General features: G+C 34.6%; 1 protein-coding gene across 1 annotated transcript in view; it reads left to right on the top strand.

The window, feature by feature from the left end:
* LOC309604754 (uncharacterized protein) overlaps nt 1-17,475 on the top strand; it is a 51,463-nt gene that overhangs the window by 13,740 nt on the left and 20,248 nt on the right. The window contains exons 4-5 of the mRNA XM_082339686.1: nt 2,536-2,680; nt 3,330-3,425. Coding sequence (XP_082195812.1) covers nt 2,536-2,680; nt 3,330-3,425 — 241 coding nt within the window. The remainder of the gene's footprint in view (nt 1-2,535; nt 2,681-3,329; nt 3,426-17,475) is intronic.

The raw sequence follows: 17,475 nt of genomic DNA, 5'->3' as shown, positions 1-17,475 counted from the left end.
GTTCTTAATATTATAGTATTATTATATAATTTGTGTCCCGTTTAAGAAATCTTTACCTATCCTGAGGTCATGAAGGTATTTCTTATGGCATTTTCTAAAATTTTTATTGTTTTTTCAAATTTAGATCTATATACCATCTAAAATATATTTCTCTTTATACTTAAGGTAGCAATAAATGTTTATTATATCAATAATTAAACTAGCATCATTTATTGAAATGATTGTCCTTCTGTTACCCTTGTCATAAATCAAGTGACATATATGTGTGGGTCTGTTTTTGGACTCTTCTTCCATTCTGTTGATATGAAAATTCTTATGCCAGTATCACACTGTTTTAATTATGGTATATTGATAATTATACGTGATAAATGATACTCTTTCTGGCTTAATTTTTTCTTCAAGATTGTTTTGTCGATTTTTACCCTTTGCATTTTCACATATTTCAAAATTAGCTTGTCTGGGATTTTGTTTGAAATTGCTATGAATTTGTACATCAGCATGGAGAGAATTGATATTTTTATAATATTATAATATTTTATAATATTGAGCCTGCCTATCCAGGAATTTGTTACATCCCTCCAGTTATTTGGGTCTTCTTATTTTCCTTCATTTTATTTCTTGTAAAGATTTTCATATTTTTCTTGCTATTGTGAGTTGTACCTTTAAAAAATTTAATTTTCTGAAATTTGCTATACTGAACTTGTATCTGATTTCTAAAACTTTTATTTTAGATACTTTTATTTGGATTTTCTGTGTACTTGATTGTTGTACTATATTACTCTAAGAACTTCAGAAAAATGTTGAATAAAATTGGAGATACTAGGTGTCTTTATCTTGCTCCTAATTTTAAGTGGGACACTTTCCATATTTTACCAGTAAGTGTGATATTTGCTGGGGGTATTTGTAAAAATCCTTTATCACATTGAGAAAATTCCTTTCTATTTCTAGTTTGCCAAGAGGTTTTTTTTTTTTTTAAATCCTGCTTTTCTGTATTTACTGAGTTGGTCATATCATCATCTCTTAGGTTTAAAAACTATTCTTTCTCGTAATTCTACCTTTCAGAAAATTCCGTCTTGGTCTTCATGACCTGTTCTTTTTCTGTAAGCTAGTTAAAAAGTGATTTTCCCTCAGCTTCCAGTCTTTTTTATTTTTACTCTTAATTTTCTGAGAGCCTTCTGATTCATTCTTGATGACTTCAAACACTACTAAACTATTAATGTCTACCAAGTTCTTATTTTCATTCTACACCTCTAGTATTATGCTTCAGATTTATTATAGTTAAGACATATCTTGCTAAAATATAGTGCCCAATCTATTTTCTTCTAATGTTCCTGGCTTGCTTTGTGACTCTAGTATCGGTAGAGCTGTTCATGCATATACCCTGAGAAAACATTTCCTTTTCTGCCAGTGAATTGCTGATCACATTCTGTTGCTGTCTATCTCCTTTCATCAGTGTTCTACTTGCATCCCAGTTTCTACTTTAGTAGTTTATGTCAATGGTGGTGTTGTGTACTTTAGCTTTCCCTTCCCTTTTTTAAAAAAGAGAATTGGTTCTGAAATAAAAACCTGGTCACATACTTTCAGTTTATCCTTGAATCTCTTCTTTGGCTCCTCTTTCTCTGCAGCAGTGATCCCTCAAGTAGAGGCATGAACTCTGGATGATATCAAAAACAATACAATTGAATATCTTCTCTTATATGATTTACAGACATTTCAAGTTCAGTAGTTCCAAAATCTTTCCTGTCTCATTTTCTACACATCCTAATTATTGTCTCTGAATTGAAGGATTGGAACCTAGAATATGTATTGTAGTGAAATAAAATATTAGACTTTTTTTACATTTTAAGTCTAAGAATAGAACTAAAGTTCATAATAAATTTATTAGTTTATTTCTATAGTTTATAAATATAAACTTCTGTAGTGTTCAAAAATATTCTTTAATGTGGAAAGTTATCACATACTTTGGAGACTGTTGGTCTGAAGTTACTCTGTAATCTGTTCCTTGAATACCTCCATGGCCCTTTTTCTTATCTCAACTCCTCCTCCTCTGCTGTTTGCCTTTTTGCTCATTTCCCGAAGATGTTAGAGGGCCCCTGCCTTTGCCTGTGCCCTGGCCCTGTGTTCATGAAGAACACAGTGTTACTCTTTATCCAACAGCTGCTGTTCCTCAGTGAAGCTCAAAATAGAACTAGTTTTGCTTCTCATTTACATTAATCTATTATGTGTGTACTCTAACAATAGTGCTTGTAACATTACTGCAAGTTTTCTTACCAGATTATATGCTTCTTGAATACAGGATGATTTTTAGTAATCTTAGTATTTCCAAGAACTAGCATAGTTCCAGATCCATTGTGGGGACTTGATAATTAATAATGCAATGGCAGAATATTTCTACTATGATTTCTCTTCTTCTCCCAGAGTATAAAACAAAAGAAACATTCTGCAAACCAATTTGGTAATCTGTAAACAGTAATCATGGTAAGGATTTGTTTCCATACATCTTTTTCCATGTCACCTTACCTCTGAACATTTCAGATTGAACAGAAATTCCAGGGATCGGTATCATTTAAGGATGTGACTGTGGGCTTCACCCAAGAGGAGTGGCAGCACCTGGACCCAACTCAGAGGTCCCTGTACAAAGATGTGATGCTGGAGAACTACAGTAACCTTGTCTCAGTGGGTAAGGTCTGTTTATTATGTAATTCTAAATGGCATTTAAACATTTTCTGTTAAACCCTAAGCCTCAATTAGGGTTAGATTAAATTATTAGATCCTCATGGTGGGATTAATGCACTTACAAAAACAGGAGGAGAAAAAGGATCTTTCTGCGTTCTCCACCATGTGAGGACACAGCAAAAAGATAGCTATCTGCAAACCGGGAAGAGAGGCCTCACCAGGTTCTGACCATGCTGGCACCCTGATCTCAGACTTCTCAGCCTCCAGACTGTGAGAAATAAATTTCTGTTGTTTAAGCCTCCTGGTCTGTGGTATTCTGTTATAACAGCCCGAACTGACTAAGGCATCAAGTAATAATAAATGCATGAGAATTAAATCAGACCCTCATCCTGGCCACAAATTTATAATGAAAAAAAATGCTTTTAATTAAGAAGCATATGGACATTCTGTAGAGTTTAATGATATTTAAGATTGGAAGTCAGGAGTCAATGTTTATTGGTCATTTCTGGGCACCAGGAAGACATTTGTATTTACTTCTCCAAGGAAATGTTCAGTGGCACTTTCATTGACCAGCTCTAGAAGCTTCCTCCTCTTTCAGAGGCCCTGAAGTCTAGGCCACGCGGTCCAAGTCCTAAATTATTTCACTTTGACAGGGTATTGTGTTACCAAACCAGAGGTGATCTTCAGGCTGGAGCAAGGAGAGGAGCCATGGGTATTGGAGGAAGAATTCCCAAGACAGAGCTTCGCAGGTGAGTTAATGTGTACTGAACAAATGAACATAAGGGAATTTATTAGTCCAGAGGTTGACAACTTTAAAATGTTTTTTGAAGAATATCACATTAGAGATTCTAATCTTTATAAGTGACTTAAAATACTGATTTTTTGAATCAAACCTCCAGATACCACTCTTACAAAAAATGTTCTCCTTTTGATTCACTTTTTGAATATTCATCATTCTTAAATTTGTCAGTAGTCCAGTTTTTGCCCATCTCATCTTTACTGTTGTTTTTCTTGGTTACTCTCATTCTCAAAGCATTTTCAGTTGTCCACCGTACTACCTCCATTGCTCTGCATTCCTGTTGTTTTTGGCCATTTTTTGACATAAATAATTTTTGAGTACCTGCTATACTGTAAGAGCTGAGAGTGTAGTGTGAAAAAAATAATGTGTCTTAATGAGTTTACAGAAGTAGTGTTGTTAATGGCCATAGGTATGTGAAAAGATGCTCAACATCACTAGTCATTAGGGAAATGCAAATCAAAACCACAATGAGATATCACATCACACCAGTTAGAATGGTTAGCATCAAGAAAACAAGAGTTATGTGTTGGCAAGGATGTGGAGAAAAGCGAACCCTTGTACACCGTTGGTTAAGATGTGAATTGGTTCAGCCACTTTGGAAAACAGTATGCAGGTTCCGCAAAAAATTAGAAATAGAACTAGAATATGACCCAGTATTTATACTTCTGGGTTGTATACCCTCCCAAAATGAAAACAGGATATTGAAGAGATATATGCATTCTGATGTTTACTGCAGCATTATTCACAGTAGCCAGGGTATGGAAACAATCTTAGTGCCCATCAACAGATGAATGGATAAAAAAGATGTGATGTGTACAATATGTATACACAGTGGAATATTATCTAGCTATGAGAAAGGGAGGTCATCCTGCCATTTGCAATATGGATGGGCTTTGAATACATTATGCTAAGTGAGATAAGTCAGATAGAGAAAGACAGGTTACTATATGATATCACTTGTGGAATCTGAAAAAGCCAAACTCTTAAAAACAAGAGAGTGATGTGGTGGTTACCAGAGGATGAAAGGTGAGGAAATAGGACATGCTATTTAAGGGTACCAACTTGTAATCAGTAAATAAGCCTTAGAGATCTAATGGACAGTATAGTGAATAGAGGCAACAGTATGGTATTATAAGCATCATATTTGCTAAGAGAGTAGAACTTAAAGAGACTAGAACTTAATTCTTCCAACTACTAAAAAGAAATGATAATTATGTAACATGATAGTTGTGCTAATTATTGCTACAGTGGCAGTCACAGTATAACTTACAAATTTGTCAAGGTAACATGTTGTACACCTTAAATTTATAAAGTTATATGTCAAATATATTTTAATAAAAAAAAAAGTAGTGTTTTGATTTACATTCCCCTGATGATTAGTGATGTTGAGCACCTTTTCATGTACTCCGTGGCCATCTGCATGTCTTCTTTGAAAAAATGACTATTCATATCCTCTGCTCATTTTTAAATCAGATTTTTTTTTTGCTATTGAATTGTATGAGTTCTCTATGTATTTTAGATATTAACCCTTTATCAGATATATAGTTGTAAATATTTTCTCCTATCAGTAGGTTGCTTTTTCATTTTGTTGAAGGTTTCCTTTTATGTGCTAAAGCTTTGAAGTTCGATGTAGTCCCACGTGTTTATTGTGCTTTTGTTGTCTTTGCTTTTGGTTTCAAATCCAAAAAAAAATCATTGCCAAGAACACTATCAAGGAGCTTATTAGTGCCTGTATTTTCTTCTAGGAGTTTTATGGTTTCAGGTTTTATGTTCCCATCTTTAATTCATTTTGAGTTAGTTTTGCATGTGGCTATACAGTTTTCCCAACACCATTTATGGAAGAGACTGTCCTCTTCCTGTTGTATATTCTTGGATCCTTTGTCTTAAATTAATTGATTATGTATGCATGGGTTTATTTTGGGGCTCTCCGTTCTGTTGCATTGATCTATGTGTCTGTTTTTACGCCAGTACCATGCTGTTTGATTATTATAGCTTTGTAGTATAGTTTGAAATCAGGACGTGTGATACTTCCAGCTTTGTTCTTTTTTCTCTAGATTGCTTTGGCTGTTTGGAGTCTTTTGTGGGTCCATAGAAATTTTAGGATTGTTTGTTCTACTTCTTTGAAAAATGCTGTTGAAATTTTGATAGGGATTGCTTTGAATCTGTAGATTGCATTGGGTCATATGAACATATTAATAATATAATTCTCTCAGTCCATGAGCATGGAATAACTTTCCGTTTATTTTTGTTTTCTTCAGTTTCTTTTATCAGTGTCTTATAGTTTTCAATATGCAGGTCTTTTATCTCCTTGGTAAAATTTATTTTTAGGTATTTCATTGTTTTCGATGCAGTTTTAAATGGGATTGTTTTCTTACTTTCTCTTTCTGATCGTTTGTATTAATCTATAGAAACACAACAGATTTTTGTATGTTGATTTTGTATCCTCCAACTTTACTGAATTCATTTATTCTAAAAGTTTTTTGATGGAGTCTTTGGTGTTTTCTATGTGTAATATCATGTTATCTGTAAATAAGGACAGTTTTACTTCTTCCTTTCTCATTTGGATGACTTTTCTTTAAAATTAATTAATTAATTAATTTGGTTACACCAGGTCTTAGTTGCGGCAGGCAGGCTCCTTAGTTGCAGCTTGCCAGCTCCTTAGTTGTGGCACACGGGCTCTGTAGTTGTGGCATGCAAACTCTTAGTTGTGGCATGCATGTGGGATGTAGTTCCCTGACCAGGGACTGAACCCAGGCCGCCTGCCTTGGGAACATGCAGTCTTATCTTCCCTGGTGGGGAAGTCCCTGGATGGCTTTTATTACATTTTCTTGCCTAAGTCCTCTGACTAGGACTTCCAATACCATGTTCTGAATAGAAGTGTCAAGAATGGGCATCCTTGTCTTGTTCCTGATCTTACAGAAAAATCTTTCAGTTTTTTACCATTGAGTATGATTTTAGGAGTGGTCCTGTCATACATGGCCTGTATTATGTTGAGGTACATTTCCTCACTACCCACTTTGTTGAGAGTTTTGATCACGAATGAGTGTTGAATTTTGTCAGATTTTTTTTTTCCATCTGTTGAGATGATCATTGATCTTTATCCTTTCCTAATATGATGTATATCACATTGATTTCCAGATGTTGACTTATCCTTTCATTCCTGGAATAAATTCCACTTCATCGTGGTGTATGCTGCCTTTAGTGGATTGTTGAATTTGATTTGCTAATATTTTGTTGAGGATTTTTGTGTCTGTCTTCATCAGGGATATTAGCTTGTAATTTTCTTTTCTTCCAGTGTCTTTGTCAGGTTTTAGTAACAGGGTAATGCTGGCCTTCTAAAATGAATTTGGAAGTGTCCCTCCCTATTAATTTTTTGGAAGAGTTTGAGAAAGATTGGTAATAATTCTTTAAGTGTTTGTTAGAATACACCAGTGAAGCTGTCTGGTCCTAGCCTTTTGTTTGCTGGGAGTTTTTTTGATTATTGATTCAAACTTCTTACTAGTAATTGGCCTGTTAAGATTTTTAATTTCTCCCTGATTCAGTGTTGGTAGGTTGTATATTTTTAGGAATTTATTCCTTCTAGTTGTGAAATTTATTGTGGTATAGTTTTTTATAGTAGTCTCTTACCCTTTGTATTTCTGAGGTGTGACTTGTAACATCTTTTTTGTTATTGGTATTATTTATTTGAGTCTTCTTTTTCTCACCATGAGACTGTCTAAAGGCTTCTCAATTTTGTTTATCTTTTCAAAGAACCAACTCTTAGTTTCATTGATCTTTTCTACGTTATTTTTAGTCCCTATTTCATTTTTATCTGCTCTAGTCTTTGTTATTTCCTCTTCTACTAATTTGGGCTTCATTTCTCCCTCTTTTTCTAGTTCTTTGAGTTGTAAAGTTAGGTTGTTTATTTGAGAGTTTTCTTATTTCTTGATGTAAGCATTGCCATTATGAATTTCCTGCTTAGAACTGCTTTCACTTCATCCTGTGAGTTTTGGTGTATTGTGTTTACATTTTTATTTGTCTCAAGATAGTTTTTTTTCTCCTTTGAGTTCTTCTTTGACTCATTGGTGTTCACTAGCATTTTGTTTAGTCCCCAAATATATGTGAACTTTGCAGTCTTCTTCTTGTAATTGGTTTTTTTCATTCTATATCATTGTGGTTGGAAAAGATGCTTGATATGATTTCAGTCTTGAATTTATTAAGACATATTTTGTGGGCTAACACATGATCTATCCTGGAGAATGTTCCTTATACATTTGAGAAGAATGTGTATTCTGTTGCTTTTGGGTGGAATGTTTTGTGTATATTTGTTAATTAATCTGGTCTGATGTGTTGATTAAGTCCAGTGTTTCCATATGGATTTTCTGTCTGGATTATCCATTGACAAAAGTGGCATATTATCATCCCTACTATTATTGTATTGCCATCAGTTTCTCTCTTTAGGTCTCTTAATGTTTACTTTATATTTAGGTGCTGCTGTGTTGCGTGCATAAATATTTACAAATGTTATATCCTCTTTTGGGTTGAATCCTTATGACCTGTGTTGGTTTCTATGCATTAGATAAAATAGCCTCTCTCCACTCTTGAAGGAGTAGTCTCATGTAAGAGATATGTTTTACTCTTCAACTCTGCCCTAGCTCTTGGTTGTCCTTTAAAACTTTCCTATTGTCTAAACAGCCTAATTTATTTTTAGTGGCTCCCAATATGTGAGGGTGTTCCCAAACCTATCAGTGTCCCAAAGCAGAGGATCTCAGTCAGAATCTAGATTCAGGCTGATTGGAGGCCAGACCCTCAGGCAGTACCTTTTAAAGAGTGCAGATATATAATTCTGTGGGACCACAGGTATAAGCCCTGCTAGCCACCAGAGCCAGATGATCTTAGAGGTGTCTCTCTAAGATTGTAGCAGTTGCAACAGTCAGGGTACCAGACTAGTGTGGAGGTTCCTTTCTGGAAGATACCCGTGAGCTGGAGTGAGGCACAGAGAGAGTGCAGAGAAGTCATCCTCCAGGTGGAGTGAGTTAGGAGAGCACAAAGTTGCCACTCATTTACCATTTTCAAATGATAAACCTACCTTGCTTTAGAGGGGTAAGTTCCACGTGGTCATCCTTTATAATCCTTTTTATATGTTACTGGATAAAATTTGATAGTGTATTGTTGAGGATTTGTGGGTCTTCAATACTCATAAGATGTTCATCTTAGTATTCTTGGATATTGATCTGTAGTTGTATTTTCTGATGTTTGATTTTGGTACCAGGGTAATATTGGGCTCATAGAATGAATTAGGAAGTTATCTTTTCCATTTTTTTGAATAATTAATATTAAGTATTTTCTAAGTGTTTGGTAAAATTCACCAGTGAAACCATCTGAACCTGAGCCCTTTTATGGGAAGTTTTAAAATGACTAATTCAGTGTTTTTACTTGTTATAGGTTTTTTCAAATTTTTCTCTTTATTCTTGAGTCACTTTCTATATTTTTTCCTAATTTCAGGAATGTTTGCCTTTCATTAAAGTTATCTAATTTGTTGGCATATAATTGTTCATAACATTTCTTTACAATTATTTTTGTTTTTGTAATGTATAAAGTATTACAATTTTGTAATGTTAGCATATTATATCCCTAGTGTATATACCATCTTTCATCTGTAATTTTAGTAATATGAATCTTCTCTGTCAGTCTAACTAGGGATTTGTCAGTTTTGTTCATCCTTTCAAAAAATTATCTATTTTCTTTCTATTCTCTGTTTCATTAATTTTTACACTAATCTCATTTCCCTCCTTCTGCTTGCCTCGAGTTTGTATTGCTTTTTTCCCCCCGTTTTTCTAAGGTAGAAGGTTAGGTTATTGATTTGAGATCGTTCTCCTTCAATAGTGTTATTTGCAGGTATAAATTGCCCTATAAGTACTGCTTTACGTGTGTCTCATAACCTTGGTATGTTTTGTCTTCATTTTTACTCATCTCAAAGTATTTTTCTAATTTCCCTTGTTCACTGCTTTTTTGATTCTTTTATGTAGGGATGTGTTATTTAATTTGCTCCTATTTGTGAATTTTCAAAATTCCTTTGTATTGTTGATTTGTAATTTCCTTCCATCATGCTGGCAGAATCTTTTTGCATCTCTTCTGGGGAATGTTTCATGTGTACTTTTGAAGAATGTGTATTCTGCGACTTTGGAGTGGAGTTTTGTATTTATGAATGTTAGATCTGGTTGCTTTATAGTGCTATTCGTGCCTTCTTTTTTGTTTGTTTGTTTTTTCTTCATATTCTGCCCAGTTGTTTTATGCATTACTGAAAGTGGGATATTAAACTCTCTAATTATTATTGTTGATGTGTGTGTTTCACCTTTCAATTCTGTATTCACTTCATGCATTTTGAAACTGTGTTGTTAGCAGCATATATGTGCTTAGATTTATGTCTGCTTTATCAGTTAACTCTTTTATCATTATATAATGCTTCTCCTTATCTCTAGTAACATCTTTTATGTTAAAGTGTGTTTTGTCTGATATTAGCATAGCCATTCCAGCCTTATAGATGTTGTATACTTGTTTTATGTTTTTCTGTTTTTTAAATTTTTGATCTATTTGTAGCTTTGACTATAAAGAGTATCTCTTGTAGACAGCATGTGTTTGGATTCTCACATTTTATTCAACCTGACAATTGCTGTCTTTTTATTGGATTTTTTCAATCCATTCCAAGTTTCTGTTATTATTCATATAGTTGGATTTACACCTGCCATTTTACTTTTTGGTGTTTACTTGTGCCTTTTTGAGTCTGTGTTCTTTTTATTACTGCCTTCTTTTTCATTAAGTGGGTATATTTTAGTATAGCATGTTGATTCCTTTAATGATAATTTTACTTAAAAAATTATTTTCCTAGTGGTTGCTATAGGATTTACTTAATAAATTCTTACCTTTTCAGAATGACTTCAGGTTTATACTACCTTACCTCCAGTGAGGTATAGAAACGTTACTCGTATATAGCTCTATATTTTCTTTTCTCTTTTTGTGTTATTACTTTTGTACATAGTACATCTGAATATGTTTAAATCCCAACAATACACGGTTGTACTTATTACTTTATATAATTTGAAGTTTCTTAAAGGGACTGAGACAAGAATGGATAGCAAGTATGTATGGTCTGTTACATTAACTTGCTTTTTCACCATTTTTGCTTCATTTGTTCCTGTGGATTCACATTACCATCCAGGGTCATTTCCTTACTCCAACATGGCTTTGTTCCTCTGCCTCATTTTGCTTTATTGTCAAATATGTTACATTTTTATATGCTATGGGCCCAGCAATACAATACAATTACATACATGCTGACTTATTCACTGCCTTGGTAAAATTGTTAGGGGAAGAAATTTGCCTTTATACTGTCCTTTAAAATTATGTAATTACTTTTACCTACAATCTTTGTGGATTTGAACTAGTGACTAGGATCACTTGCTTTCAGTCTGAAGAATTTATTTCTTGTAAGGCTGCTCTAGTGGCAGTGGGTTCATGTTTGTTTTTTTGTTTTTGTTTTCTTTTAGTTTTTTAATCTGTGGATTTATTTCATTTTCAGTTTTGAATATTTCTGCTATTTTGGTTGGCAGATTTTTTTACCCCAGCACATTGAATATGTTATCCCACTTCCTGGACTCTTGTTTCTGATGAGAAGTCAGGTGTTAATCTTATTGGAGTTCCTTGTACGTTAATAGTTGAATTTCTCTTGTTGCTTATGAAGTTTTGTATTTGTCTTTTAAATAGTTTTACCTGCTGCATCTTGGCGTGGATCTCTGTGTTCACCCACTTGGAGTTTATCTTGTTGAATTTGCAGATTAATGTTTTTCTTTACATTTGCAAGATTTTCGCCATCATTTCATTGAATATTTTTTCTGCTCCTTGCTCTTTTTTTCTTCTTCTGGTACTCCCATTATGAATGTTAATGTAGTTAACAGTGTCCTTCATTTATTTGAGGCTTTGTTCATTCCTTTTTCTTTCTCTGTTCTTTAGATTGCATTTTGTTGATTGGTCTATCATCAGGTTCACTAATTCTTCTTCCTGTAAGCTTCAATCTACTTTAGAGCCCTTCCAGTGAATTTCTGTTGCAGTTATAAATTTCAAATCTAGAATTTTAATTTTGTTCTCTCTCTTTATTCTTACTCTCTATGTGACGAGGTGTCTTCATACCAATATTTACTTCCTTAGGCTTGGTGGTTTTTTGAACACATTTATAATAGCTGTTTTGAGGTCTGCTAAGTCCAGTATCTGCATCCTCTCACAAGCAGTTTCTATTCTTTCTAGTTCTGCTATTTTCCCACTATATGTGGAATTTTCCTGTTTCTTTGTATGTCTTGTAATTTTAAAAAAATACTTTAGATAATATTTTGTACCTCCTTTCATAGTGATTCCTTCTTTCTCTACAGAGCTTGTTATTTTTGCTTACTTATCAATATTTGTTTAGTGACTTGGCTGGACTATTTGAGTGAAGTCTTTTTCTCCCACAGTGTGCTGTCTCTGATGTCACTTGTCATAGAGCTCTGCCTTGGGCATATACACTGTCCTTAGAATGACAGTGATGTTAACAGGGTGCTCATTGAGTGTCTCTGTGATGGTTAATTTTACATGTCAACTTGAGTGGCTGAAAGGATGCCTAGGTAGCTGCTAAAACATTATTTCTAGATGTATCTTGGAGGGTGTTTCTGGAAGCATTAGCATTTGATTCACTAGACTGAGTAAAGAGATCCACCCTCACCAACGTGGGCATCATCCAGTCTGTTGGGGCCCAAATGGAACAAAAAGACAGTTGAAGGGCACATTGTTTCTTTTTGAGCTGGGATGTCCATCTTCTCCTGCTCTCAGACATCAGAGCTCCTGGTTCTTGGTCTTCAGACTCCGAGAGTTATACCAGCAGCCCCTTAGTTCTCAGTCCTTTGACCTCAACTGGGAGTTATACTATGGGCTCCCCTAGTTCTCAGACCTTTGGACTAGGGAATTATCACTGGCTTCCCTGGTTCTCTACCTTGCAGACCGCAGGTGTGAGACTTCTTGGCCTTAACTGCATAAACTAATTTCTTTAATAAACCTCTCTTTCTCTCTCTGTTATCTATCTGTAGATAGATATATACATGTGTGTATATATGTATATGTATCTCCTATTGGTTCTCTTTCTCTGCAGAATCTTGATTAATATAATCTCTTTCTCTGATCTCTTTGTTAACTTGTGTGCCTCTGTTGGTATCACACCTTGCATTTAGCCTCTACTAATTGCTGTGTTTTGGTTTTTTTCCTGTCCCTTTCTTTTTTTCTTTTTTTTTTTGGAGTATAATTGCTTTACAATGTTGTGTTAGTTTCTGCTGTACAATGATGTGAATCAGCTACATGTATACATATATCCCCTCCCTCTTGGACCTCCCTCCCCCCACCCCCAATCCCACCCATCTAGGTTGTCACAGAGCACCGAGCTGAGCTCCTTGTGCTATACAGCAGGTTCCCACTAGCTATCTGTTTTACACAGACAGATGGTAGTGCATTTATGTCAAACCTAATCTCCCAATTCATCCCACCCTCCCCTTCCCCCCGTGTCCACACGTCCGTTCTCTACGTCTGCGTTTCTATTCCTGCCCTGCAACTAGGTGCATCTGTACCATTTTTCTAGATTCCACATATATACGTTAATATACGATATTTGTTTTTCTGACTTACTTCACTTTGTATGACAGACTCTAGGTCCATCCACATATCTACAAATGACCCAATTTCATTTCTTTTCATTAGCCTCTACTAATTAACTGATTGCTCTGCTGTTTTCAACAATGTCTTGCATCATATATTGCTGTACAGATTGGTCCAATTAAATTTGAGCCCCTTTCAGATGGTAGTATTTGATGTTGCCCTTCATGTCGACATTTAGGATATCACCTCCCAGAAAATATAAGAAAATTATTACTCTAGAAAATCTGGGTGTATGAGTGTATTTGCATGAGTGTTTTTTGGTAGGTAGGAACAAATCCAGTAGCTTGAGATGCCTCTTCTTACTTGTCTCTGTCCCTTGTTCCTTCTGGTATATTTTTAGTTGGTCTGTGCCTTAGCTTTTTGCTCTCATGGAGCTACTAGCCTCTTAATTACTTATCACTGAAATTTCATTGTTTTCAGTGGTGACCTTAGGCTTGAACTTACCTACAGTCTGTTCCACATAAAGTGAATTTTCTTGAGAAGAGCTTCTGAGTTCTCTCTTCTTATGGCCTGCCTCTATCTCTGGGTGAAAGCACTGCACCATTGCTCTGGAGCCAGGAGCTGGAACAGTGTCCTGCTTTTCTCAAAGTGACAGCGTGTTTTACGATCAGTAGGAAATGTGTGTATGTTTCTGATAGCTTGTTTTAAACATACATGGAGTACCTTTATATAAAAAATATAAAATGTTACTGAAAAAGAAGCTTTATATATGTGAATATATGTATCTGGCTGATCACTGGAAGGGCCAACATCATAAAGATGTATTCCTCTCTAAATTCATGTATCTATTCAATTAATGCTAATTGGAGTTCCTGTGAACTTCGTTGTGTTCGTTTTTGTTTTCAAGAAGTCAAGTTAGCCCTTAAAAAGTTAGAACCCAGAAAATGATTGAGATACATAATAAGCCTGTGGTAATTTGGTTTGTTGGTTTGGTTCAAGGAGAGCCCAGAAGATGACCTCTCCATGTATGGGAACTTGATCTTTGGATAGATCTGGCACTGCAAATCATTGGCAAAAGATAGGAGAGTTTTCTGAATTGCAGTTAATGCATGTAGTGTGTTACTTACATGTATCATTACTGTGTCTCTCGACTGGGATGTAAGGTCCATGAAAGCAGAGATTTTGCCTGTTTTCTGTTCAGCTATATCTCCACTTCCTAGAATAATGCACATAGTAAATACTGAAAAATGTGATGAATGTTAGCCTCTTATAAGTTAATATAAAAATACAGCTCAATTTTTAAAAAATGGTCATAAGGCAAAGATGCAAAGCTTCATTGGTAATAGAGAAATGCATAATAAGACTAGAATTAAATACCACTTTATATCTATTTAAATAAAAAGAATTGTAGAGTCTAACAATACCAAATATTGTTTATAATGCAGAGAAATGAATGTTTTTATTCAGTGCTATGGCCAGATCACGTCGGAAAGCAATTTGTTATTACCTTTTATAGTTGAATATACATATTCTCTTTGATCTAGTTTTATACTTATATCCTTGAGATATACTTTTATATCTCAAACTGTGATGAGGAACTGGTGTTTCTGTTTTGCTTTAAAGATTAAAAATATATTATTGATAAATATTTTCATAAAACATAAGCAAAAGATACAGAGCAAAGACATACAAAATATAGGCTTTGCTTTTTTTATTACAGGCATACCTTGGATATATTGTGGGTTTGGTTCCACTAAAGCGATATATCCCAGTAAAGTGAGTCATAACAATCTTTTGGTTTCCCAGTGCATATAAAAGTTTTATTTATACTATACTGTAGACTGTTAAGTGTGCAATAGCAGTATGTCTAAAAAAAGCCAATATATGTATCTTAATTTAAAAATACTTTATTGCTAAAAAATGCTAACCATTATCTGAGCCTTCAGTGAGTTATAATCTTTTTGCTTGTAAAAGGTTTGAAATATTGTAAGAATTACCAGATGTGACACAGAGACATGAAGTGAGCAAATGCTGTTGGAAAAATGACAGTGATGCAGGGTTGCCACAAACCTTCCTTTTACAATTTGTTGCCACAAATTTGTAAAAAATGCAGTGTCTGTGAATCTCAATAAAGTGAAGCACAGTAAAATGAGGTATTCCTGTATTAGATTCAAATGTAAAATTATGCTTTAAAGTTTCTGTTAAAAAAAATAATTTACCACACCCAGCCAAGAAGGAATAATAGGGACTGGATTTACCGTCCCATCTGAAACAACCAAAACGATCAGACAAAGTAAATGAAACAATGAATTTCAAGACAGTAGTCATCAACCAACCAAAGGCAGAAATTACTTAGAGCCAGAAAACATAGGACTTGAGGTCTGTGATAACCCTACCAGGTCACTGAACCCTGATAGAGCCTTGCACTCTCACTAAATTAGGAATTGGAGTTGATAGTCCAAAGAGATTAAGGCTGCTTACGGTTCACATGATAGAGGACAAAACAGGCAGTAACTGCACAGAGAGAAAAGTCTGGATATCTACAATGGATTGTCCTTGAGTATTCAGCAGAATATTGATCAGCTCATATAGTGAAGAAATTAAAGAAAATTTGAAAATAACTGGAAGACACAGTGCACAGCACTCACAGAGGGCCCGGAAAAGGACTGTTCTCACCAGCCAGAGTGGAAAAAGTCATAATTCACAGAGTGTTAGGTAGAATACTTAGAAAAGTCTTGCCTCAGAGTGAGCAGTAACGCACCTTGGAATGAATACTTATTTAAAAGGCTTCAGTGCTGTGTCAATATCAGATGAAATACATTTCAAAGCCAAGGATATTGTTAGTGAAACAGATTTTAAAAATAATGATAAGAGATTAAATTTATCAAAAGAATTTAACAATCCTAGACTTTAATGCCACTATTAAAGTTTTTCAAACTGTGTGAAGGAAAAACTGATACAACTTGAAGAAGACAGATCCATAATTATAGTCAGATGTTTCAGCCTCTCTCTCCCAGTAACCGATAGAAGAAGGAAATGGCAAATGAGCACAAAGATATAGTAGACTTGAACAACACTAAATAACCAAATTGACTTAATTGACAGTTATAAAGTATTCCTCCCCTACCCCAACCAGTGGAATACATATTCTTTTTAAGGGCACATAAATAGTTACCAAGGTAGATTACTACATTTTTGGACATAAAACAAGTCTGAATAAATTTAAAGGGATACAAATCATTTAAAGTATTTTCTCTTACCAAAATAGAGTTAAATCTAGTTCAATTAAAAATCAGTAACAGAAAGATTTGTAAAATCCCTAAATACAGTGGAACCTTGAATAACATGCGTTTGAACTGCGCAGGTCCACTTATACCGGATTCTTTTCACTACATACTACAGTACTCCATGGTCCATTGTTGGTTGAATCCATGGATGTGGAACCCTGGCTATGGAGGGCTGATGGTAAAGTTACCTATGGATTTTCAACTGTGTGAAGGGTCAGTGCCCCTAACCCCTGCATTGTTCAAGAGTCAACTGCAGTTAGAAACTCAGTAACACAGTTTTACATAACCCATGGTTCAAAGAAGAATTCAAGGGGGAAATTAGAAAGTATATTTAACTTTTAATGAAAATAGAATTTGTGGGTGGGAATTCCTTGGTGGCCTAGTGGTTAGGATTCCGGGCTTTCACTGCCACGGCCCAGGTTCAGTCTCTGGTTAGGGAACTGACTGAGATCCTGCAAGCTGTGTGGCACGGCCAAAAAAAAAAAAAGGAAAAAGAATTTGGCGGAAATGTACATATAAGATTTTTTTGTATAGGTAACATAAAATAAATATAATATTTCATTGATTTCATTATTTTCCATCCAGATCTTTATTACTTCTTTTCTTCTGCTTACTTTTGGATTTAATTTGCTCTTTTCAGGTTTTTTAGAGAGGAAGCCGCTAAGGTAATTGATTTGGGACCTTTCTTCTTAGGCAACCAAATTAGTTCTGTGTGTGTGTATCTCAGAGAAGTATATATGGAATTGTGTGTATGTGGCATACATGTAGTGTATTTTATATAATATATTTAATATATAATGTAAATATCATGCATATGGGAATATATATCCAACATACACATGTGAAATTTGTGTTGGATAAGAAGGAAATTCTCAAATCAATTGCTTCAGCTGTTTCTACCTTAAAAATCTAGAAAAAAAGAACAAATTAAACCCATAGTAAGCAGAAGAAATGAAGTAATAAAAAACAAAGTGGAAAACAATGTAATAGAGAAGATAGTTGAGAAAATTAGTGAAATCAAAAGCTGGTTCTTTGAGAAGACCAGTAAAATTGATAAACTTC

The sequence above is a fragment of the Balaenoptera borealis genome, assembly GCF_965194805.1.
Source record: "Balaenoptera borealis genome assembly, chromosome: 10".
Classification (NCBI taxonomy): domain Eukaryota; kingdom Metazoa; phylum Chordata; class Mammalia; order Artiodactyla; family Balaenopteridae; genus Balaenoptera; species Balaenoptera borealis.
This window is presented reverse-complemented; position numbering and strand designations above follow the sequence as displayed.